This window comes from Callithrix jacchus, chromosome 4, assembly GCF_049354715.1.
Source record: "Callithrix jacchus isolate 240 chromosome 4, calJac240_pri, whole genome shotgun sequence".
In the NCBI taxonomy this organism is placed as follows: Eukaryota; Metazoa; Chordata; class Mammalia; order Primates; family Cebidae; genus Callithrix; species Callithrix jacchus.
Window position 1 is genome coordinate 17956184 of NC_133505.1, and position 26171 is coordinate 17982354.

The window sequence follows — 26171 nt, forward strand, 5'->3', positions numbered from 1 at the left end:
GACAAAATTCAACAGCCCTTTATGCTAAAAACCCTCAATAAACTCGGTATTGATGGAACGTATCTCAAAGTAATAAAAGCTATTTATGACAAACCAACAGCCAATATCATACTGAATGGGCAAAAACTGGAAGCATTCCCTTTGAAATCTGGCACTAGACAAGCATGCCCTCTGTCACCACTCCTATTCAATATAGTACTGTAAGTTCTAGCCACAGCAATCAGGCAAGAAAAAGAAATAAAGGGTATTCAAATAGGAAAGGTGGAAGCCAAATTGTCTCTATTTGCAGACGACATGATAATATACCTAGAAGACCCCATCGCCTCAGCCCAAAAACTCCTCAAACTGATAAGCAACTTCAGCAAAGTCTCAGGATATAAAATCAATGTGCAAAAATCACAAGCATTCCTCTACACCAATAACAGACTTAAAGAGAGCCAAATCAAGAATGAACTGCCATTCACAATTGCTACAAAGAGAATAAAATACCTTGGAATACAACTCACAAGGAACGTAAGGGACCTCTTCAGGGAAAACTACAAACCACTGCTCAACGAAATCAGAGAGGACACAAACAGATGGAGAAACATTCCATGTTCATGGTTAGGAAGAATTAATATCGTGAAAATGGCTATACTGCCCAAAGTAATTTACAGAATCAATGCTATCCCCATCAAGCTACCATTGACTTTCTTCACAGAACTGGAAAAAACCACCATGAACTTCATATGGAACCAAAAGAGAGCCCGCATAGCCAAGTCAATTCTAAGCAAAAAGAACACAGCGGGGGACATCACACTACTGGATTTCAAACTATACTATAAGGCTACAGTAATCAAAACAGCATGGTACTGGTACCAAAACAGAGATATAGATCAATGGAACAGAACAGAGGCATCAGAGGCAACACAACATAGCTACAACCATACAATCTTTGATAAACCTGACGAAAACAAGCAATGGGGAAAGGACTCCCTGTTCAACAAATGGTGTTGGGAAAACTGGCAAGCCATGTGTCGAAAGCAGAAACTGGACCCCTTCCTGACACCTTACACCAAAATTAACTCCAGATGGATTAAAGACTTAAACATAAGACCCGGCACCATAAAAACCCTAGAAGAAAATCTAGGCAAAACCATCCAGGACATAGGAGTAGGCAAGGACTTCATGAACAAAACACCAAAAGCACTGGCAACAAAAGCCAAAATAGACAAATGGGACCTAATGAAACTCCACAGCTTCTGCACAGCAAAAGAAACAGTCTCTAGTGTGAATCGGCAACCAACAGAATGGGAAAAAATTTTTGCAGTTTACCCATCTGACAAAGGGTTGATATCCAGAATTTACAAAGAACTCAAACAGATTTACAGGAAAAAAAACAAACAAGCCCATTCAAAAGTGGTCAAAGGATATGAACAGACACTTTACAAAAGAAGACATATATGAGGCCAACAATCATATGAAAAAATGCTCATCGTCACTGGTCATCAGAGAGATGCAAATCAAAACCACATTGAGATACCACCTCTCGCCAGTTAGAATGGCGATCATTAAAAAATCTGGAGACAACAGATGCTGGAGAGGATGTGGAGAAAAAGGAACACTTTTACACTGTTGGTGGGAGTGTAAATTAGTCCAACCATTGTGGAAGACGGTGTGGCGATTCCTCAAGGCCTTAGAAATAGAAATTCCATTTGACCCAGCAATCCCAATACTGGGTATATATCCAAAGGACTATAAATCGTTCTACTACAAGGACACATGCACACGAATGTTCATTGCAGCACTGTTTACGATAGCAAAGACCTGGAATCAACCCAAATGCCCATCAATGACAGATTGGATTGGGAAAATGTGGCACATATACACCATGGAATATTATGCAGCAATCAGAAATGATGAGTTCGTGTCGTTTATAGGGACATGGATGAATCTGGAGAACATCATTCTCAGCAAACTGACACAGGAACAGAAAATGAAACACCGCATATTCTCACTCATAGGCGGGTGATGAAAAATGAGAACACATGGACACAGAGAGGGGAATACTAAACACTGGGGTCTATAGGGGGAAAAGGGGAGGACTAGTGGGAGGGGGAGGTGGGGAGGGATTGCCAGGGGAGAAATACCAAATGTGGGTGAAGGGGAAAAAGCAAACAAAACACACTGCCATGTGTGTACCTATGCAACTGTATTGCATGCTCTGCACATGTACCCCCAAACCTAAAATGCAATAAAAAAAAAAAGAAAAAAAAATTCTATATATGAGTGAGATCATGTGATATTTGTCTTTCCGTGCCTGGTTTATTTCACTCAACGTAATATCCTCTGAGTTTGCCCATCTTGCTACAAATGGCAGGATTTCATTCTGTTTTATGGTTCAACAGTAGTCCATGTGTGTGTGTGTGTGCATGCTCGTGCATACTGGAGATAGCACATTTTCTTTATCCATTCATCTGTAGATGGGCCGTTCCATAATGGAGGACAGTATGGAGGTTCCTTAAAAAATTTAAAAATGTAACTACTATATGATCCAGCATTCTCCTTCTGGGTATATACCAAAGAAATGAAATCAATAAGTGAAAGAAATATCTGCACCCTCATGTTTACTACAGTGGTTGTCACAATAGCTAAGATATGGAGTCAACCTAAATGCTCAAATACAGATGAAAAAATAAAATGTTGCACCTTCATACTAATTCACCCAACCAAACCCCTGAAGAAAGTAAAATCCAATCTTTTTTCTAAAGGTCTCTCTTCCCAAGGGACTATTCCAGGGGACTCTTCAGTTGCACCACAGGGGGTTGATGGTGATAACTGTTTCTTCCAGGATTTGTTTCTTAAAAATGGTTTGATAGTGTCCTAAGAGATTGGCCCCATAGACAGACATGCTGTTGTACCTAGTTATATCAAACTTGTCAAAATCAGGTAATTCCCGTTCCCAGTTGACAAGTCTAATTGTCCTAATGCACCAGGTCTCACTTCCTACATCAAGGAAAAATGCCAAGCCCATTATGCAGTAATATTTAAGCTAAGTGCCACTAAAAATTTTTGCTTGATTCATTTATTCAGGTAGAATAAGCTAAAGTAATTTAAACAAGATTTATCAACGTCTTTTATGTTTGACTTGTCATTTTTTCTGGAATTCTCCATCCTTTGCCATTTTCTTCATCAATGATCTTCCACTCCGTATCTCTTTAAATGCCGGAATGCCTGAAAATGCCTTGGCGAGCTTTAAAATGCAACAAGAGGGCAAATATTCTCATGTATTACCCTACACCATCTTTGTGCATAACGTAAAATTCTAATCTGGTTTCTTGGTGTATGCACAGGTGGTCCTTTATGGTTATCATCGAGTCACATTTTTTTAAAAAAAGAAAAGTATAAAGGAGGTTGGTTGCTCAGGTCTCCTTGCAGCAAGTCAGGTGCTCACCTGGAACCCCCAATTCATCTGCAGCTGCATTGAGTCTAAATTAGCAACTATTCGGAAAATAAATGAATGAACAAAATCTTTCTCTCCGTTACTTAAAAAACGCATGTGTCTTGCAGAAATTGAAATATAATTAATAGAGGCTTCCTTTGGAAGGCCTACATATAATGACTTTCTTGAAGTTCTGATCTAGTCAAGTCATGGTGCTGAGGACAGCAAGGCTGGGAGAATCCTGAACACTGTTGACTTCTTGATTCCCGACGCACCTTGCCAGCTGGCAAGCCTTGTGTGGGGGCACTGCAAATGACTCACCGTTTATTTGATTGAACCTGGACTGCGAACAGAGTTATGTATTACGGTTGCATTAGCTGGTAAATGTGGAAATGCTGTGTAATATGTTGAGATGCTGACCCACCTGACTTATTATTGAGTAGACTGCAAAATGCAATCCACTTTCCTCTTCATACATGACCAAAACATGACATGAGGGGATAAAATATCTTCTATGAGAAGTTGTTTAATATGCCTATATCATTCAGATTTATATGTATCATAAAGATGGAAGCCTATTTTGAATAGACATGCTTACAATGTTTCACCTTAGCCATACTGATTTTTCCATATTAAAATAGCAGTAAAGCAATGATAAAGTTACCTATCAACATACTTCTAGATCCTTTGGAATAAATAATATTTGAACATTAAGTTGCTGCATTAAATTGGTTGAGCAAAACCATTCTGATACTTTTCTTTCAATATTTTTAGCAGCAAATGAACCTAAACTATTTGTATGTGTACTTAGTGCTAACAGTGTGTCTATTAAATATCATACTCAGCTCTGTGAACTGAGCACTGGTGTGCTGGTAAATGTTTAACAACCAACTCTCTAATTTATAGTTCTTTTTGCTGACTTCCATGGTGTACATGTTGCCTCCATGACCAATTTCAAGCTATCAATATGATGTCACTAAGCTTGAAACTGGAAAGAAATATGCACAGTCAGCTCTGGTGAATTTACAGGGTTGGCCCAACATAGCCCTGGGACTAAGTTACTACGAAATTTCTATATTCTGGGCATTTTCCCTTTTCATTTTATTTTCCTTTTCTCTTCTTACGGACATCAGAGTTCTATAGGCCACAATTTCCTCATTCGCAAGATGCGTTCACTGGAATATGTAATCTCTCAGCTTTCTTTCTGCTCAATTCTTTAAATATCTTTTTTTTTTTTTGAGACGGAGTTTCGCTCTCGTTACCCAGGCTGGAGTGCAATGATACAATCTCGGCTCACTGCAACCTCCGCCTCCTGGGTTCAGGCAGTTCTTCTGCCTCAGCCTCCGGAGTAGCTGGGATTACAGGCACATGCCACCATGCTTAGCTAATTTTTTGTATTTTTAGTAGAGACGGGGTTTCACCATGTTGACCAGGATGGTCTCGATCTCTTGACCTCGTGATCCACCCATCTCGGCCTCCCAAAGTGCTGGGATTACCGGCTTGAGCCACTGCTTTAAATATCTTAATAATAATTTTCCTTCTCTAAATTTTAAGGCAACCTGAGCATGACAACAGAATGAAAGAAAAATTCTGTTTCTTCCAAGTTTATATTTTCAGGAGTTGGAGATGAAGGATAGTCTCTGAGGTAAAGCACATCATTTCCATTTCAGCAAGGTTTATTTTTAAAAGTTCAAGTATTGTTTTCAGAAATATACCACATGGGAGGCACCCATGATTTCTGTCACAATGATGACAGTTCCTAGCATACAGGTCAAAAAGAAAAAAAATTCTGGGCCAATGAGGAGGAACACACTATGGTCAGGCTGTACCTGTTTCATTTCCACTTCCGCATTTTCAAAATTGGCAAAATCAAAGGCATCTCTATTTGTGAAGTGTAGGGGAAGTAACATCTAGTGTTCTTTGCAAGAATCGCATTTTAAATCTTTCTTCATGTCTAGGAAGTCACTTGGGAGGAGATCATGAGCTGAATATTGATGAGGAAAAGCTAATGGTATCATTGCAAGTGATATTATGACCATAATATAACATGAGTAAAAATCACCCTTTCTTTCCATATGACCTAAACACAAACTCTATAGAGAACATCAGGTCTCTAGACTATTCCAGGGGCTGAAAGAGTGGAAACAGTAATGCTAAGAGGCCTGACGGGCTTTAGACAGCTCTGAGGGGAAGGTTTGTCTCCTTGCTCTAGAACTTTGTGTACAGAAATGGCCAGAAGAAATCAAGGACCAGATATATGAAGATGTCTGTAGATGTTACTAGATAATGAAGAAGAAATCCAATAAGTTTGGTCTAAAGATGTATTGATGGAGAAGTGGCCATTACTCTTATGCATTCCTTCATTCAGTGAATACTCTTTGAGCATCTATTACAGGCCATGCCCTCTGCTAGCCACTGAGGATTTACGGGTGAAATAGGCAGACATTGTCCCTTGCCTCAGAAAGGAAATCTCTGATGGATGTTGATATTTCTACTGATAGATTTAGTTGTTGATGAAATTATTAACTTGTATTGTGTATACAGCAAGCTTCTGATGAACGTTTGTTAGATTAATATTTCATGCAATAAGTCAAAATAAAAGACAACAAGTCATCTTTCCTTGTCACTGTGATACACATCAAGGTTTTATGTTGATAAAAGAAACAGCCTCCTTTTTGCCTGAGTTGTTTGAAAGGTGCTTATAAAGCACTGACTGACTATGCCAGATACTTCACTTCCTAGCTCCCTTTAACTCAATTCTCAGAACCTGAGATATGAGTATTTCCGTTTTTTTAAAAATTAATTTATAAAGAAAAGAGGTTTATGTGGCTTACAGTTCTGCAGGTTGTAGAGTATTTTCATTTTATAGGTAAGCAAGCTAAAATTCAAAAGATAATAAACTTGCTCTCAAATTACACAACAGAGTCAGAGTTCAAACCCATGACTTTGACTTAAACCCACACTTATCTTCTTCTGAAACTGTTAAGCTTCCCAGCACCACCAAGAGTGCTCAGACCATTATTTCACCTTTACCTGACCAGAGCACCTCCCATGTGAGTCCATGAGCTCTAGACGTTTTCCCCTTCTATGCATGATGAGAGATTGCAAATCGGAGGGGGCCCACTACCCAAGGAAGGCTAGAGCTCGACCTTTTACTTTCTGTACCACTGTTTCCATCTGCTCCTGACTGTACAGCCTCTAAGGCTTCACATAGGAATTTTGTCCAAATCCTAGGCAGGTCCAGGAAAGTAATGAAAGAAGTTGAGAACCCACGTCTTGAAATCTTGTTCTCCTACTCAGGAATAAAATAATTGAACCCCAGCAAGAGATTTACAGAAACTAAGAACTTCAGGGAAAAAAATAATGATGTTTTATGAATCCACATAAATAACGTCATTATTTTTTCCTAAGTCACCAAGAAAAACCACAAGAGAAATGAAACTAGTTATAATTTAGAAAAGACACACAGACTGTGCTCAAGATTCATTGTGACTTTTGGGCTCTATTTGAGTTTTTCAGAGATTGACAGAAAATAAAGACCTATGGCAACCAGCAGCTAGAAATAAAATTGCACTAGCCTTAATACACATTAATACTAGCTTTAATACACATTTGCTTCACAGTACTTTGTGTGCAGCACAGGCACTGAAAACTTGAATCAATGCACTAGTATCCATAGCAAGATTCTCATTTTCCTCTAGTTCTGAATGATGAGTCTTGGCTGCAGAAAAGCTTTCGTTTGTACATTAACATCTATTTCTCTACTTGGTCCCCTTCTGTGCCTTTTTATTATACCATATGTGATTTCTTTTAAAAATTAGTGTTACCATTTCAACTCTGTGTGGAATAACAAATTTGGTATGAATAGCTTCTACTTTGAGCTTTGGTATAAGGTTAAAAGAAATCACATCTTTTTCAGTTGGACTTTTCCCCCAAACAATATATTTTATTAATTATTAATTAGCAATGTTTTATTAATCACTATTCTTACTTTCCTTCTGCCCCTTGCCACCAAGGAGCTTAGCTACCAAAGTACTGTGATGATTAAATTTAACTAAATAACCAGGTGATTTTTTAAATGAATTATGTACAATTTGGTGCAAGTAAATTGGCAAGATATTGAATGACATTCATATTTGTGTATAAAGGGGCTGCTTATAGCTTTTACTTAGGATGAAACATCTATACTAAATGAATCTGGCAACAGCAATAGGAGGGCACTAAAGTTACGCCTGATTGAGTAATTGTGCCAGCCTTTTTTGTGTTGGCTAAATTCAGTCATTGTTTCTTTTCCACCTCAGTATTTTCACTTCACTGTCTTTAATAAGCAGAACCACAGAGGAGCTAGAATGCAGATCCCAGTAGCTATAACTCTGCTGAATTGTTCCTATAATTGGGTTTATGAAAGGACTCCATAGATGATATATTTCTCTATGAGGTAGGTTTACAACAGAAATTGTTTATACAGGTCATGTTATATGAGCCGTAACCCAGAGGCCAATGAAGTGAGTTTAAGGCTGATTTGAGCTTACTTTGTGTCGACCTGGTATTATTTATGTGGATGGTTTCAGTTGGTCTTAGACTTAACACATGTTGCCATTTATTTGGCTGCTGTTCTATGAACCAAGTGGTGACATGTTTTGACTCATGTTGGCAGTCAAGAAAAACAAGGGCAAATCGTTTATTTCTAGAAATTTAAATGTTCTTAAGATACCTAAAAGAATACCTGACCTGACCTATAGATGCAAACATAAAAATCAACTTTGACAAACAAAGAAGAATTTTCTCACCCACTAGACAGGAAACCAAGCATCACTTACAGTGATTGTTGGTAAGGCTTCATAGCAGCGGGAGGATTTTTGAGGAGAGGATAGAGTGGTATCTGGAGTGTAGGAACTACCTTTGGCTAAGATTTCACAAACCACACTAATGATTAAAAATGAACTTCTTACATGAAAGGTTAAAAGAAAACTACCTCAGGCATTTTATAGCTTGAAAAAATGTTTATCATTATGAAATTTTGCACAATCATAAGAATGTATCAAGCATCTAATTTGCTCAAAGCCTACTAACCAGGTGCTATTTATTTTCAAATGCAGTAAAATACACCCACGAAAACCATGTGGAATCACAAATCATGGATAACGGAGAAACAGCAACCAACCAAAATTTGGTGTGTTCTGCATTATTGGTTACATCTCCAGCCCCAATTGGCTGAAACGTTTTGCTTTTTTAATGAATAAAATTCATAGTTTAGGAGGGTCTTCTAAACTGTAAAACTCAAAGACAAAATAAATAAATAAGTAAAAACCCATTCAGGCATACATTTGCTTCTGGCTGTTCTATTCCAATTAAATAACTTTAACCTGGAGAAACTTTTTCTAGAACCAAGTCTCCTTACACATGGAAGGCACTTAGGGGTTTCTCACCAAAACTGTTGGGAGAAATCATTTTTGTTATTGAAACAGTTGCATCTTAGCTGATTACAGCCAGGGTCATGAGCAGATAGAGCAAGGATGTTGCTGGAAGGCAGTGTGGTGGAAGGTCTGGAAGAAACGCAGGGCAGCTGGCTTCACAGCTGTGCAAACTGTGTCATTCTATGGTTTGAGTGGAGGTAGTGAAAAGCTCTAGACTTCCGCAGATCCACAGAGGATCTTTCAGCCTCCCGACTTCAGAAGGGAAGGTTTTAACTTGAACCTTGGGTTGTGTTTCTGTAAGGTCAAAACAAATAATTAGGGCATTCAGCTGGGGAAAGAGGGAGAAGATGAAGAAAGGGGAAGAGGTGACTGTAAAAGAACGATGCTCCTGGTTATTTGGCTGAGTGTCTGCCTTGGGCTAAGCTGGACTAGCAGCCTATGTGGCAAATCACATGGCCCTAGTCTGAAGTACAATTGCTTCTAGCTTCAGCAGGCAAGGTGCCTTTTTGACGACTGTTATCAAGTGAAAAGATGAAGTGAGGCCAGGACCACACTAAGAAGTTACAAATGTCTGTGACTCCAAAACACTTGTAAAATTCAAGCACTCTGTCTCTTACTAATGGAACATAATATTCTGAGACCATATTTCATATAATGATGAGAGTGACAGTAGAAGCATGGAAGAGGCTTAAATGTACAAACTGTTAAATGCAGGGATCAGTGTTTCTGTACTATTAGGCTGTATTGAGTTTTTGGCCCTGGCAAAGGCAACACTTTAGGGGAAATCAGTCAGTGTTTCACATTCTTCATTTTAGTGCCTTAGTTTTGCCGGAGCTAGACATATAAAGCTGTCCCATTCACCCAGACCACATCTGTTTCTTGCCTTTGTATAGCACTTGGCTGCTGGCAAAGCATTTTCATATTTGGTTTTCAAAGTGCAACGAAAATTAGGCAGAAAGTGTTAACCACATGTTGCAAGTTTCAGAGGTTCAGAGAGATGATTCAGCTCACAAGTGGCAGACTTGGGTTTTGAAACCAACATATCTCCAAACCCATCGCAGAACACTTTTGTCCATTATTCAGAGAAGAGAAGATGTTCCACTGGACTTTAGAAAGCCAAGATTCTGGGTTGAGAAAGAGTTTCCCTCTTGGCACCATCTTGGCTCACTGCAACTTCCCCCTCCCGGGTTCAAGTGATTCTCCTGCCTCAGCCTCCTGAATAACTGGGATTACAGGCATGCACCACCATGCCCAGCTAATTTTTGTATTTGTAGTAGAGACAGAGTTTCACCATGTTGGCCAGGCTGCTCTCGAACTCCTGACCTCAGATGATCCACTCACCTCGGCCTCCCAAAGTGCTGGGATTACAGGCGTGAGCCACCCTCTGGCCTCTGTGGTTTTTGATGTGATCTTCTGACCAATATATATGGGCTCCCAAACTGAAAAGTTGTGCTCTCTTTCACCTTCCCTTCCTCTTTGCCTCCCTCTCCTCTTCTGTTTCCCTCCCCACACTCATGAAATTTCCAGTAGGTCTTTCTCATTTCCATGTGGTCATTTGCAAGAGACTTTACCCAGAGGATGACCTATTATCCATCTGACTTTACCTAGAGGATGACCTATTCTTAATGTAAATTTTCCTAACTTTCAGAGTCTGGGGGTGATGTCCTTTCTCATTTGTTGTCTAAGCAAGGATTGAATAGGGGTAAAATTTAACAGCAAGAAATTTTCTCAATTTGTGACTGTTCCTGAATTTGTAACTCATTTGGTCTGCTCCAAAGAGTAGGATATGGTCATCAGAAAAGCATCAGCTTTTAAATTTTTGTTAGAATCCTGGAAGAACAGAACAAGGATGAAGCAGAAAGAGAAACATAGTGGACCTCACTCTTCACTCTGTGCTAACACTCACTCACTATGTGTCAGGCACATTATTCTAAGTGTTTTACACTTAATTTGCTCTTTAAAACAACTCACTAATATGATTACTATCATTAGTCCTATCTTACAAGTATGGAAACTGAGGAAGGAAGAGGTTAAATGCTGTGATCAAGGTCATACAGCCAGTAAGTGGCAGAGTGGGGATCAGAATCTAGGAAGTCTGGCTCCAGGGTATATCTTCATAACCACTGTGCTACCTTGGAAAATGGTCTTTGTCACTGCTCCTCTTTCCCTCTTTGTAGGGTCCATTATGACTTCTGTGGTCTTAGGTCCTTTTGCCTTTGTGAGCCCCTTTCACCATACAAAATATCAAAAACTATATTTTATGACTGTGTGGGTAAAAAGACAAATATAATCCATGGGTTGGATTATATTCATTTTTCTTTCTTCTGACTGTAAAAGAAATTAAAACATTTTTCTTGGCCCCTAAACTTATCAGTGAGGCCCCACGTCCCCTGTGCCCAAGGAATAGGTCAGTACTTTTTGAGATTTTTCTTTTTCACCTTGACTCATGTCCAGGTAAGAGAATAAATTTACCACACTCTTAGCCATTCAGTACCAAAGTGGGGTTTTTTTTTTTCCTGCAAATGCTTTTTCTGAGTTTAGAAGTAGCCCCTAGAAATCTACCAATTAAGTAAAAATGTTTTTCAAATTGCAGGTTGTAAAATCATTTAGGAGGGTCATAATTAGCATTTTTATAATAAAAATATATTAAAGTGGAGTAGAGTGGCAAGGGATAGGATAGGATAACATAGAAAACACCAGAGTAATTTACACCTTAAGGGCATTTTGGGGAATATTTTATTTCAATTATAATAAATATGTGTGTTATGTAGGATGCCATATAGTACATTTCTCACAGTGAGTCCCAGCCAATTTTTTTTTTTTTTTTTTGAGATGGAGTCTCACTTCTTTGCCCAGGCTGGAGTGCAATGGTGTGATCTCAGCTTACTGCAACCTCTGTCTCCCAGATGCAAGTGATTCTCCTGCCTGAGCCTCCCCAGTAGCTGGGACTACAGGCATGTGCCACCAGGCCTGATGAATTTTTGTATTTTTAGTAGAGACAGGGTTTCTTATTTAGATAAATTCTTATCTAAATTTTGTATTGTTAGTCGAGGCAGCCAGGCTGGTCTAGAACTCCTGACCTCAAGTGATCCACCCACCTAGGCCTCTTAAAGTGCTGGGATTACAAGCATGAGCCACAGCACCTGGCCCCCAAAATTTTTTTGGAATGCAATGGTAGGATACATTCCTCGTTCCAGCTCTTCTTTCCTGTAGCAATGTCCAGCTTTAAATGTGTCCTCATAGAAAAGCTGGTAACATAAGCTTGCTATCTTGTGGTAAAACATGACTGTTAAGGTTTGATAGGTTTTGAAGTCGTATGAAACAGAATCCAAATTCCATTTCTTTCTCTTATTAGCTGTAGTACCTTCACTAAGTCACAAAACTTCTCTGTGACTTATTTCCATGTGGATAAAATTAGGATAGTAATCATAATGCCAATCTCATGGGGTCATTGCGAGAAATAAATGAGCAGGTGCTTATGGTGTCAACTTAAATATTTATTTCTGGACCAGACCTCATTTTTTTTTCTTTTTGAGATGGAGTCTCACTCTGTCACCCACGCTGGAGTGCAATGGCATGTTCTCTGCTCACTGCAACCTCCAACTCCTGGGTTCAAGCAATTCTCCCACCTCAGCCTCCTGAGTAGCTGGGACCACAGGTGCATGCCACCACACCTGGCTAATTTTTGTATTTTTAGTAGATGGTGTTTCACTATGTTGGCCGGGGTGGTCTTGAACTCCTGACTTTGTGATCCACCCGCCTCAGCCTCCCAAAGTGCTTGGATTACAGGCATGAGCCACTGACTCAGACCTTATTTTTAACCTGAGACTTGCATACCTGATTTTTAATTTATTTTTTATTGTTTTTTGAGATGGAATCTCACTCTGTCGCCCAGGCTGGAATGCAGTGGCATGATCTCAGCTCACTGCAACCTCTGCCTCCCAGGTTCAAGCAATTCCTCTGCCCCAGCCTCCTGAGGAGCTGGGACTACAGATGCACGCCATCATACCCAGCTGATTTTTTGTATTTTAGTAGAGATGGGGTTTCACCATATTGTCCAGGCTGGTCTCAAACTCCTCACCTCACGTAATCTGCCTGCCTCAGCCTTCCAAAGTGCTAGCATCACAGGCTTGAGCCACTGGGCCTGGCCATAACTACTTTTTTAATATCTCCACTTGGATGTCTGGTAAAGGTCTCACACTTGACGTGTCTGTCTCTGAGATCCTGACCATTCCTCCATGTCCCCAAATGACCCTTCCATTTTTCCTTTTGCTCAGGTGAAACCTGTGAATTACTCATTGCTCTTCTTCTCTCACAACCTACATTTAATCCACTGTGAACACCTGCTGGCTACACCCTCAAATACACAAGGACCCTGACCACTTTTCACTGCTTCTACTGTACCACAGGGATGAGCCACCACTGTTTCTCTGGCTTTGCCATCATAGCCTCCAACCTGGCTTCTCTGCTTCCCCAGGGTCCCACTCTAGTCTGTTCTGAACTTGACAGCCCCAGTGGATCCTTTAAAAAAAATCTGTCAGACAGTGTTACTCCTATATGCAAATCCCTTCAGTGCTCCACACTTCACTGGGAATAAAGTCAAAGTCTTTGCAAGGTCCACCAAATTTTGTCTGATCTGTATTCCCTCTTAATCCCCCCTCTTCATCTCCCTTCCTCACTCCTCTGGTCACACGGGGCTCCTTCCCATGCCAGGAACACTCTGGTTTAGGGCCTTTCCACTTGCTTGTCCTCAGCTCTCTCCCACTCTGCTCCCCACCCCATATTGGCATTGTTCATTCTTTTACCTGCATTGAAGAACCGTGTTCAAATCCCTTCTCCTCCATGTTGCCTCTCTTGAAATCTTCTCTTCTTCCTGTTCCCATATGTCATACCCTCTTAGCCTGCCTTATTCATTTTTATCTTAACACATTAAATTATACAATTTACTGATATAGTCTAACGTTTCCTGCTCATAATCTACTTTTGGGAGTAAAATTCATGAAAGATGCTATTTGTTTTGATCACTTATGTATCCCAAGTGTCTAAAACATGGTCTGCTACATAGCTAACTGCTCAATTAATATTTGTTGAATGAACACTGTTATAAATATTACTTTTTGTTTTCAACTCCCTCCCACCAAAAAAAAAAAAAAAAAATGCATAAAGGGCCCAGGTGAAATAAGAGAGAAACTCACAAATAATACAGGTTTTTTTGTACCTTTGATTAAACCATGATTTATTACTCGACCACTTTGTGGTTTGGTTGATAGAGATTTGGCAATAATGGCCTTTCCATGTCTATAAATGGCAAATGAACATGCTGATAAAGTTCAGAATTATATCAAAACTAAGATGTATGTTAAAGTCTCATCAACAGTTACAGCCCACGTATTTGCTTTCAAAGATTCTGCAGCTGAATTACTGGTGTATACAAATGTGTCAAAAAGGATCAATCAAGGCCTGCAGGCTTTTACACCACACTTACATTCACAAATGTTACACAACTACTAGCATGGTATTATTCCTGTTGCTCTTCGGTAACTGTGTAGAAAGTCATGCTATACTGTCATCATTCAACAAGGTCATAAATTGATTTTGTCTTTTATTCAACTATCCTTCATTATATAGAAGACTTGTAAATTAAAGCAATTAAAATGTCAACATTGCCCACTCCCTACCCTGAAATCACATCCACTTTAGCACCTACCAAAGTGGGAAAGGAGAGTGAGGAACAAAACATGAAATACTAGAGTTTCCCTTGTATCATACAATGAAGAAAATGTTATATCAACTGTTCTTTCAGGCTCTTTCGTTTACATAACACTAGCTGCAATGTATGTCCCCCTTTTCACCCCAGGAACTGAAGGAAAAAAGTCAGCTCTACATATTGTCTTCTGTTCCCACCTGAATTTTAATTCTTTTACACTAAACAATGATCATGAATTCGTGTTAAAAAGCAACTCCATAAATAACTTTACATTTTTTTTGCTTTAGTGTTAAAACCTATGTATGTAAATGTATTAATGTGCATCTGCTGCACTTACTCTGACCAGTAGTTGGTGAACCTACCAGTTTATTTGCCTGTGAATAAAAAGGGAAAAAAGTTTCTTTGTAGTTCATGGCCAGGTCAGTGCTTAGAGGTTAGGATTCTTCTTTCAGTGAATTCCAAAGAGACACTTTGCTGCTTTATAGTATTCTGCCATTTAGCTGGTCAGCCTACATGTTTACCCTCCCTGGTAATCTAAAAGGGTAAAGGCAAAATATAGATCTTATATACCTGTTTAATTTTAGTTATAAAGGAAAACAGATTAAAAGACTTGAAATGTCAATTAGGAGCTGAATTAGCATTTAATTTCCTCACTCTGTATTTATTGCTAAAATTTCTCCAATATCTTATTTTATTATACAACAGATACCTAGAGAGCATCAACTGTGTTAAGACTCTAATCCCCGAATATTCAAATTAAAATATTTAACTAATATATTGTATATAAATGTGCCTATATAATAGAGAATCATTCTTCTAACTCAAAAATTTCCATAATTTTGCTGTGATCAAATATGTTCATTCTTGTTTTTGTAATGCTATTTTATGTTTTATACAACAAAGAAGACTATCTATAAAACTAATGGTACAGTATGTATCCAGTAATACAGCTAGAGTTAGAAGTATTCCTCATTTTTAGATTGAATGGGACTTCAGAGACTTTAAATCTAAATCCCTCATCTTAGAGCTGAGTGAATCAAACCCCAAACGGTTAAATGACTTGCCCATGGCCTTAGGAGATTGATGCATTAGAATCAAATTCTGACTCTTGCCTCACATTTTTCCTATAAAACACGCCTCTGTGGGATTTTATAGAATTAAATTATATAGACATAGGCAGACAAACCAAAAAAGTAATTTACTATATAGCCATAAGATAATTATAAATACCATACTTACGTGTTTTAAAATAATAATGCTCAGACCAAAGATTCTAAGAAAATTTAATTACCCAACATAGATTCTGTGTTCTAGTTGTTTCACAAATAAAATATTTATGGAAAAGGGCTTCCCATTTACTCATAGTGTTAATTACAGCCATCCCTTGGTATCCATGAGAGATTGGTTCCAAGATCCCCTGTGAATACCAAAAGCCATGGATGCTCAAGTCCCTTATACAAAATGGTGTAGTATTTGCATATAACCTATGCATATCCTTCTGTATACTTTATCTCTAGATTACGTATAATACCGAATACAATGTAAATGCGATATAAATAGTTGTTATATTGTACTATTTAGGAAATAATGACATAATTTTTACATGTTCAGTATAGATACAGCCATTCATTTTGTAAAAATATATCCCATCCCTGGTTGGTTGAAATCACAGATATGGAGCCCATGAATGCTGAAGGCCAACTGTACTTACTTTCCTGTACCCTTTAATTGTTCATTACGTTATCTGGGATGATCTTCATTGGTACCATCTTAATGCATAACAAAATGAGATTATGAGGTTAGCTAGCTTTAACTATAGCACAGAAGGAGGGAAAACTTCCACACTAGAGGCTCCTGGTGAGCTGTGAGATCCACCATTTGAATTCTGCCTACCAAATACAGGAAACAATACTTGTATTGTATGTTTGGTAGCCCAAACTCAAAGAAGAGTTTGGGCCACCAAATAAAAGCTAGACCCACATGGTCCACCTTCAATTTGCAATCAGCAACAAAAAATATAGTGAGGAACACATTGGCATTCTTCAGTAAAAGAGTGAAGGAGGATGCCTATCAAAACCTTTAGGTTGGTGAAGTAATCTGAGATCAGCATGGCAATAATATTTACAATTTGCATAGGGGCAGGTCTCATCACTAAGTGACGATGGCACATTCTGAGCTGCCACTTCTCAACATCATGGGCCTCCATTATCAGCTAAGGAATAAGGGTGGAAAAAAAGGCACACTTGGACCTAGTTTATAACTTCATTTGGTAGACCCATCCATCCTTACAGTTTACAAGAACAAGCCAGTTCTGACTGCCATCATCCTCTGGGCCTGAAAGGGTGAAAGAAACCAGTGAAGGCCAGAAAGAGCAATCCTTGGTGGACATCCAGAAACAAACCAGATCTCAGCTTTCCAAAGAGAATAAGTATGCTGGTGTTGACCATACTGTTAATCTAAAACCTCCCCCAGACAAAGCAATTCTGATGTATCAATAGAAGTTAAACCTCTTTATGATTAGAAAAGTACACATTTTTCTCAATAGTGCCTAATATTACTTTTGGGTTTTAAACTATTGTAAATCATCAGGATGACTTGCCTTCCTTCTTCTGACAACCCTATAAGAAATATAAGATGTGCTTAATTTTTCTACTTACTATAACACTTTCATTCACTTTAGTGTGTAATTATAGAGAATTTTTCAGTTTCAACAACTTCTGTGTATCACATAATCTTCTATATACTCTCAATATAAAGATAATGGAATATGCTAGCCCATGGGAAAGTACCTGGCAGATGAGCTGTAATTCTTCATTGCACTGACTGCAATGCAGTGAATGAATGACTTCATAAGGCAGGCTACACTCTTAGAAGATAAATGCCAGTGATGTTCATTCTAAGTGAGAACACAATTAGACACACTTGTTACTAATAGTGTGAACAGACTCTTCTGTTACAGGATGTCCTTTTAACACATTTGAATTCCTTAGGGGGGAAATTCCTTGTTGAATGTTTTAATCTTTGATGTGTCTGGGTAACCTTCAACAAATATATTGACTTAATTTTCTTTTGCATTTATACCATCTTCAAACAATTATCTATCAATGTTTATGTCTACTAAATGCTGAACAGAAGTTAAAAACCTAGAAAAGGGACTCTTGGAAAATAAGTCAGGGTTCAGAAAATTTCTGTTCTCTGTTCTCTCAATTTTAGCTGAAACTTGAAATTAGTATCTTTATAAACTGATGAAAGACCCACATTTTAGTGCTACTCTTTGACTGACCTGCCACTGTAGGTGAAGTATATCCTTCACTCAGGCTGTGGAGTTATTTTTGAAAGGATATTATTAAGTACTGCTGGAGATAAAGTGTAGCTGAAAAATGCTTAAGTGTTTAATTAATATTCAAAATGCCCAGTCCACTTTATTTTGCAACTGGACAGATTAATGATTTCATGATAGTCAAGTAAAATGAATATATGTATATGTATTTCCTTGAAGCACTGCTAAACCTCTGAAATATCAATCATAGGTTTATGTATAATTAGTGCTGCAGGAAAGCAAATATTAAAGATAAATAGTTTAAGCCAATAAAAAAATTCTCTGGAAAGAATAAACAATAAGTAATTGTTTGGGGGCAGGAGAGGAGTGGAAAGAAAGGGTACAGGATTGCTTCCTTAAGTGTTTATAAATTGTTGTTAAAACAGAAACAAAATTATCTCTATGCCCAGATCATGTAATTTATAGGGAGTGTGCATGCTTCTCTGTTCAGCAATGCTGATAACGACACTAATAGTTTAATTACAACTTGCAGCTCAAGGAGATAAACAAGGCTGTCTGCTTTTTAAACCAGGGGGTTACAATTACTCTTAAATGCGGGGGAAAGGCACATCTGCGAGTGGATCTTACTTTGTTAGGGAAGCAACCAGAAACCAGCTGGAAAATAAACAAAGCCCCAGGAGTGAGCAGTTGGCGCAAAATTAGAGCATAAATGCTCGATTTGAGCAGTAGAGCAGTAGGCGTGATGCATAGTAAACAGACAGTAAATATAGGTGGAGAGAGATGGAAAAGTTTTTGGTAGCCAGATCTTCTGCATTTTCTCTGGGGTTCCATCACAGGAGGGAAAGAGTACAAGTCCCTCCACTACCCACCTTATAGTCACTTCTGTCTCACTTCAGCACCACAAAGGGAGGACAGCTCCCGTGACTGCAGTACAAAGCAGGCTGCTAATGCCCTTCCACCCTTAACAGTATCCTCTTCACATTTCTCTTACTGGTGTTTTTCTTGCCACTTTGCATTAGGAATATTTTAAGAGACATATAGAAGGGGCTGAGTGCTTGTCTGGCTTATTTATTTCCAGACGAAACAGAGACAAGTCCTGTCTGAGCCAATCTTTTAATTGGACTCCAGAGCAATTTAACCAGAATAAAAGATTGCAAGTCACTAGGTTTAATCTGGTGACAAAGTGGCTCAATGTAATTGAGTAGTAGCTGAAACTTGAAACTCTTGTTTAGCACTATATTTTATTGTTTTGTTATAAAAGTACTAGAAGGTAAACAACCTTTACAAACTGCTGCTTTGGCTCTGCTCTTCCTGGGCTAAGCCAAAGACACTAAGAGAATACAGCTGAGTCAGCTAGCAAAGGGTCAGCAGAATAATTCCCAATATCACTGGGTTGGGAAAACAATCGTGCTCCTAAAAGAAACTTTTGTGGGTCCTTTGTAAGACCCCTTACAACCATATGCTCAATCTAAAACATAGAAGTAGGGGATTCAATTCCACAGTGGACACCATGGACTACTACAGCATACCACAGAAAATCCCAGAGCTTCCTAAATAAACTTGTCTTCAGCCCCAAAGCCAGAGGCACGTATTTAAGAAGGACAGGATACATGATTAAAACAACAAATCATCAAGACAGGAAAATTATATTCCAAGGCAGTTGGCCACTCTGGCACATTCAGTTACCATTCTTCCAGCCATAAAGGTATGGTTGCTTAGTCAGTGCATCTTGTTTTTCTATACAGAGTTTTCTCTTTTGTCCAAACTTTGCAACAGAGCATAAAATACCCATCATTTGAAGGTTCTCTTTGCTCCAACACATGGGCGCACGCACGCGTACACACACACACACACACACACACACACACTTTTGTTTGATTTAGTCCCATTTCCAAGACCTTAGTTTCCTAAAGCCAAGGGTATCATCTGCTTTTTAAACTTATTTTGAAAGGAAAATGCCCTCACTTTTATTGTAGTTGCTAGAATAGCAAGAGAACTTGGAGAGGAAGAGAAAACAAACTAGGATGGAAGCTTAGGAATCATTCAGCAAAGGCAGAGCTATGAAGTTAGAGCTGAACAACTTCTTCCCAGTTAGAGTGACTACCAATGAGTAAGGCACTCTAGAGGCGAGTCAGGAGCAGCAGCAGCAGCAGAGGGAACAGTGGATTCTGGGCTTTTCTCATTGAGTAACCCTGAGTGGACTCAACCAAGGCATTTTTTGACTCTGAATCCCTCAGTCCTTTTTCTGTTGCTTTCCTTCTCTACTCTCCCCTCCCTTCCTTCCCTCTTTCCCCCTCCTTTTTTCTTCCTTCCCTCTTTTCTTCCCTCGTACCCCACTCCTTCCCTCACTGTTTCATTCCTTTTCTCCCTATCTTCCTTCCTCATTTCCTCTCTCCTTCCTTCCCTCCCTCCTGTATCCGTTACCTTTTTCACTTAATTCGATCTGGGCCACTTTGGGCACCAGTTCCAGGGTCAGCATCAAGTCACCTAACTGCATCCCCCAGACCATGCTATTTGGACCAGCTTGGTAGCTTCCCAGCTGCTGGCTGCAAGGAAAAGATTCCGTTCCCGGCGGCCAGCCCCGCCCCCTCTCTCCACTCCAACACCGCAGCGGCGTCAAAGCCAACAGAGTCTGAATGTCACCAACAAGTTCCACCCCGTAGTAGCCGCGCCAGCCAACCTCGCCCGGGGAGCCTCGCCAGACCCCGCTGGCGCAGCCTGCGCACGAGCGCGCGCCTGGGCTCCGGGTTCTTCCCGGGATCACTGTGGTCACTGACAGCACTTCCTCCACCCCGTGCCGGGGAAGCCCGCGTGGGACTCGGGCGGATGCGGGGCCGCACGCGCCGCCCTCCCCCACCCCGCAGCTCGCACACACGCCCTCTGCGCACCGGAGACACAAAGAGCGCGAGTGCGGAGCTCCCGGCTGCGGGGGGCTGCGGGGAGGGCCGGGGAGGGGGCCCCGGAGGGGCGGGGGCGCAGCAGCCGGGGAGGGAGGAGCAGGGCGGGGGCGCGGCGCCAGTGGCGTCCTTACCTGCCCCCAGGTTAAAGGAGATCCTGGCCTCCGCGAGGTATGGCGTGTCGCTCTTGGAGCGCACTCTCCGGATGGGCCGCCGGTCTATATCATCCTCCGAGGATGCCGCCATTAATGTGGGAGGCAGGAGCAGGGTCGCCCGGCGAGCTGAGAGGGAGAAGGAGACGGAGGGAGAGGGAGAGAGGCGGAAGGGGGAGGAGGGGAGAGGAAGAGGCTCGCACACGGGGGAGGGGGAGGGGAAAGGGGAGGGGAGAGGAAGGGAAGGGGTGAGGAGGGAGGGGGAAAGAGAGGGAAAAAGGAAAAAGAAGAGGGAGAAAGAAAGAAAGAGAGCAAAGGAGAGAAAGGGGTGAAGGGAGAGAAAGAAAATCCGTTAAGGATCTGTGGACTGGAGCAGAGAACTGGCTGGCGCCCTGGGCTCCCCCTGACTCCTCTCCCAACCACAGGGCCGAGGGGCCAGTGCTCCCGGCTGACACCCCGCCTCCCTCCTGCAGCCCCAGTTTCCAGCCCTTGGCACAGATAGGCTCATGCGAAAGGGACGACTCCAACGCAGAGATGCCCAGTCAGCACTGTGCCCTCTCCCGCCAAACGCGCTTACTCTGCCCAAGTGCACACTACAGTTTCCTTCGCCCACAGGCTGCTCTATGTGAGCGTGCCGGGCCAGCGGTCCCAGCTCCCTGCGTGGAGTTACCATTCTTGGGGTGCAAGCCCTGGTCCTGCTGGTCATGGAGGAGGGCATTGTGCCCAGCCCAGTCCTCTACTCCCTTACTCCCAGCCTAGAGCTCAAATAGAGATAGAACCACATCTGAAATCCTTAGAAGTTTTCTCATCTGCCCCCTTACAACTTACAGGTGGGGAGCCAAAAAAACAATGGCTGCAAGTTTGGGAGCAGTTTGGCATTAAGGTTTCCAGAGTTGGTATTTTGAATGTAGACTAAGCATATGCATGCGGAATTGAGTGGCCTTCTTTTCTAACCACTAACTTCTGGGATGTGTTTATATAAATACCCATTGATTTTCACTGAATTTCTCTTTATTTGGTTACTTAGAATGCAAATATTAGTGTTTGGGTTGGACTTGCAATCTCTACAAACTGGCATCATTGTTTATGCAGGAGAGGTGATCAAGGGGACTTTACATTTCTTTAAACACCTGCACTGCCACCTGCAACCCTCCCTGTAACACGGCAGAAGAACCAGAAAGGTTTCTAGGGTGTGAATCAGAATGGTTTGATGCTCCTGCTTTGAACCTATTGATGGGATAAACCCTTTAATGCTTGTCTTTCTGCAGCTGTAGGCACTTAGTCTTTTTGTGGCCTGAGCTGCCACTCTTCTATCTAATAAGTGCTCACCTGAAGCACATGGATTAATCTTGCCCTGGTTCCCTCCCTGCTACAAAGGGTATCTTCAGTGCAGACTCAGGAGAAGTGCTGTTCTGACTGTGCAAGCCCTCCCTCTCCATTTCAGCTGTCAGTTCTAGCTCTCCACTTGTCTTTTCTCATTCTAGAATCATCTTCTCTTTTCATTGGTCTTTCTTTTACCTTCACACAGGTATAGTAGCTACTCATTTTAGGAAAAATATGCCTGCCTTTGGCCTTGCTGCTCCCTCTATTTCTACCATACTGACTGTTTCCTTCCCATTCTGTTTAACCTTCCCGTGGAACTCCTGGCCATCAGTCTTCTGTTTTTACACTCCAATACTGTCCTTTGATCCCCATCACTGGTTTCTATCCTCACCACTCAACCAAAGTTATTTTAAAAGCCTCCATCAATATCCTTCTAATAGTCAAAACTAATTGTTCCTTGGCTTCTCTGAAATACTTAGTAATCCATTGTTCTTGAAATAATCCCATCCTTTGCTAGGTTATCTCCCTAATCTCCTGATTTCTAATTGTCAGTCAGTCCTCTGTGTTAATTTGAAACTGCTTATTCTGGCATTCAGGGCCCTTCACAACCTTTCTTTCCCATCCTCATCTCCCATTATTTACCTCCAGTTGGCTTAGAGTCACCCCAACAAATCTGGCTCACTTTTGCATCTGCACCTTTACTTAAGTGGCACACCACAAATTTCTTATCTATAAACATTTCCTGTTCTTTCTCAGAAATGTGAAGTGACTAAGCTCATTAGTTTATGGCATGAACCCAGCATATAGTAAATGTTCAGCAGGATTTTTGTTTGTTTTGTGACAAGGTCTCTATCACCTAGGCTGAAATACATTGGCATGACCTTCACTCACTGCAGCCCTGTCCTCCTGGGCTCAAGCAATCCTCCCACCCAAGCCTCCTGAGTAGCTAGGGTTACAGGCATGCACCACCAAGCCCAACTTTTTTTTTTTTTTTTTTTGGTAGAGATGAGGTCTCAGTATGTTGCTCTGGCTGATCTCAAATTCCTGACCTCAAAGAATCCTCCTTCCTGGGTCTCTCCAAGTGCTGGGAATACAAGCATTAGCCAATATACGTGGCCAACAGGTATTTCTGAATTAACAAAACAGAGAGAGGGAGAAGGAAAAAAAGGAAAGAAGTGAAGGAGGGTTGTGAGTACTCATAACTAATGAGTGACTGAACTGGAGACCAAATCCATGTCTGCCTGATCTCAAATCCTATGCCCTTAACTCATGTATGGATTTGCTAAGTATATATATATTTGGTTGATTAACCACCTTTCAGACTCACTTTTCTATGACATATGCCTCATTGTTATGTCCCATTTATTACTGCTAAACATGGTTTTAAAGTGAAGGCCTCCTCTTCCAAGAGGTGCCACAGAAGCCTATGGCTCATCAAATGGATTATGAAAGTTAATACTTTTAAAGGATTGACAGGCCATAAACCAATCTATTGGTTACAACATTTAGGTTCACATTCTTAAGGAAGTGTAGAATATAAGGAAATAATTCTAAATACTGTATAAATGGTGCCTCCTGTGAATTAGTGCAGTCTATTTGATTGTTCAGAATTTGAGATTCCCCATTCCTTTGTATTCTCATTCATCAGCTTTGTTTCTGGAAAAATGATAAAGTCATCTGAAGGAATATCTACACTTAGCTCTCCCAATTCATAGAGGTACATCCTGAATTTCTGTTTATCATCCATTTAACATTTTAGAGGTTTGGGAACTTAATAATGCTACCACTTTAGATTTATCCTTCTTTAAAGGAGTTTAAATGCACTTTCATATTATTTCACTACAGGCCATTTTATTATTGAAATAATTCTTTTTGAGACAGGCTCTCACTTTGTCACCCAGGCTGGTGGATGCAAGCTCAGTTCACTGCAACTTCCACCTCCCAGGCTCAAGCAATCCTTCCACCTTAACCTCCTGAGTAGCTGGGACCACAGGTGCATGCCATAACCAAGCCTGGGTGAGTTTTGTATTTTTTGTAGAGATGGAGTTTTGCCATATTGATCTGGCTGGTCTCAAACTCCTGGTTTCAAGCAATCTGCCCACCTCAGCCTCCCAAAGTTTTGCATTACAGGCCTGAGCCATTGTGCCCAGCCTTGAATTCTTTTATCACATTTTTATTTCTAACTGTTATCTTCCATTTTCTTGGTATGTGTGATTTACTTTCTTAGTGTCTTTCATCTGTTTTTTTCTGTTCTCTTTTTACTTTGCCCCTTTTCTCACATCCTTCCTTGGCCTTTTAACAGTTCCACACAGAATCAGTCCCTTTATATGCATCCCCTCCTATCCTATAAAAAGGACTCAGTTTTATGGGCTTGTCCCAATATTTCCATATTCTTTAATCTCTGGGACTCCTTTCATATTCATGACCCCTTATCATAAAACTTCTGGCTGCATGACATCAGCAGAAGAGCCTTGGGGGTAGGCATCAGGATGGTGGGTGCTGCTCCCAGTAGTACTACCACCTCACCCAAGTGACACTGGGCAAGTCGCTCTACCAGCATTCACCTCCACTATAAAAATGCAAGTGTCATATATGATCTTAGAATCTCTGCCTAAGTCTAATACTCTAGTGTTATTTGTAGCTATTCTTATATCTCTGCTTTCCATAAATATCCATGGTATATTTTGTCTCTTAAATCTAAGAAAATACATTGGTCCTTTAATTTGTAATGAATTATATTTAGAAAACTACATGGTATCCATACTTCTACCAGGTAATTTCCTATTTTTAAGTCTATTTTATATAACTCTGCATCCTTTAGAATCTATTTTCCCCCCTTATGCTGTTTCTATCATGTGGTAAAACCCACATGATTGTTTATATGTGTGTCTGTGTGGATGCAGGTGTCTGTACAAAAGGATTGAATTTAACTGTGACCTCAATGACTTCAAAATGTATTTTTTATTCCCCCCGGTGCTCTACTGCCTATAATTGCTTCTTTCTAAATATGACTCCTGACTTGGGAAGAATGTAGTTTTTCTTTTTCTTTTCCTAAAGTCAGTCAACATTTTAACACTGTAGACTCTTAAATATATGTTATATCCAGAAGTATAGCCAAAGAAAAAGAAGTAGCTCAATAGGGTGCTCAGGAAAATTATCCTTCATACATCCATTGGCTACAGAAGAGGATGGAGGTGAGAAGGGGAGGAAGAAATAAGGATGTGATATTCCATCCCCATGAAGAAAAGTTTTCAAGTGAGTAAAGCTTACCCTTTAAAAATGTTACTCAAAGTGTGTTTCTAGGACACCCCTACATCAGAATCACTTGGAATACTTGTTAAAATATCTATTTTGCAGGTCCCCAATCTGAACCTACTGAATCAGAATTGAGGATATAGGACCTGTGTACCTGGATTTTCAAAAGACTCTTGACTCTAGCCATTCTCACCACTTTCGTTTGATATTATACTGGAGGTCCTGGCCAGCGAAGTAAGGCAAGAAAAAAATTTTAAAGGTATGAATGGAAAGCAAGAATAAAATTGCTATTAGTGATATATGTTATGATTATATAGCTATGGAATTCATAAGAATACACAGACTATTAGAAATAAGTAATTTTCATGATGTCACTGGATATAATGTCAGTACAAAACATCATTTTTTTTGAGGCTCTGCCAATGGGGTAGATATTGATTATTCCTTTGATTTCTTAATAAACTTGCTTTTACTTTGCTCTATGAATTTGCCTCACATTCTTTCTTGAGTGAAATCCAAGAACCCTCTCTTGGAGTTTGGATCGGGACCCCTTTCTGGTAACATATTCCTGATGAACCACGAAAGGATGATATTGAGGAGACCCCAAGCCCAAAAGAAATAGACTGCGGCACTGATTAGCCTACTTTGGAGTCAAGGAACATTTTCTTTTCGTTGACATCTTTTAACAATTAAGTAAAATATACTGTGAACAAAATTTG

General features: G+C 40.3%; 1 protein-coding gene across 15 annotated transcripts in view; it reads right to left on the reverse strand.

Annotated features, from left to right (window-relative positions):
• The window catches only part of PHACTR1 (phosphatase and actin regulator 1), a 586860-nt gene that overhangs the window by 532374 nt on the left and 28315 nt on the right, over window positions 1-26171 (reverse strand). For all 15 annotated transcript variants that reach the window (XM_054254802.2, XM_035294894.3, XM_054254801.2 and 12 more), the window contains one exon: window positions 20857-21003. In XM_054254802.2, coding sequence (XP_054110777.1) covers window positions 20857-21003 — 147 coding nt within the window. The remainder of the gene's footprint in view (window positions 1-20856; window positions 21004-26171) is intronic.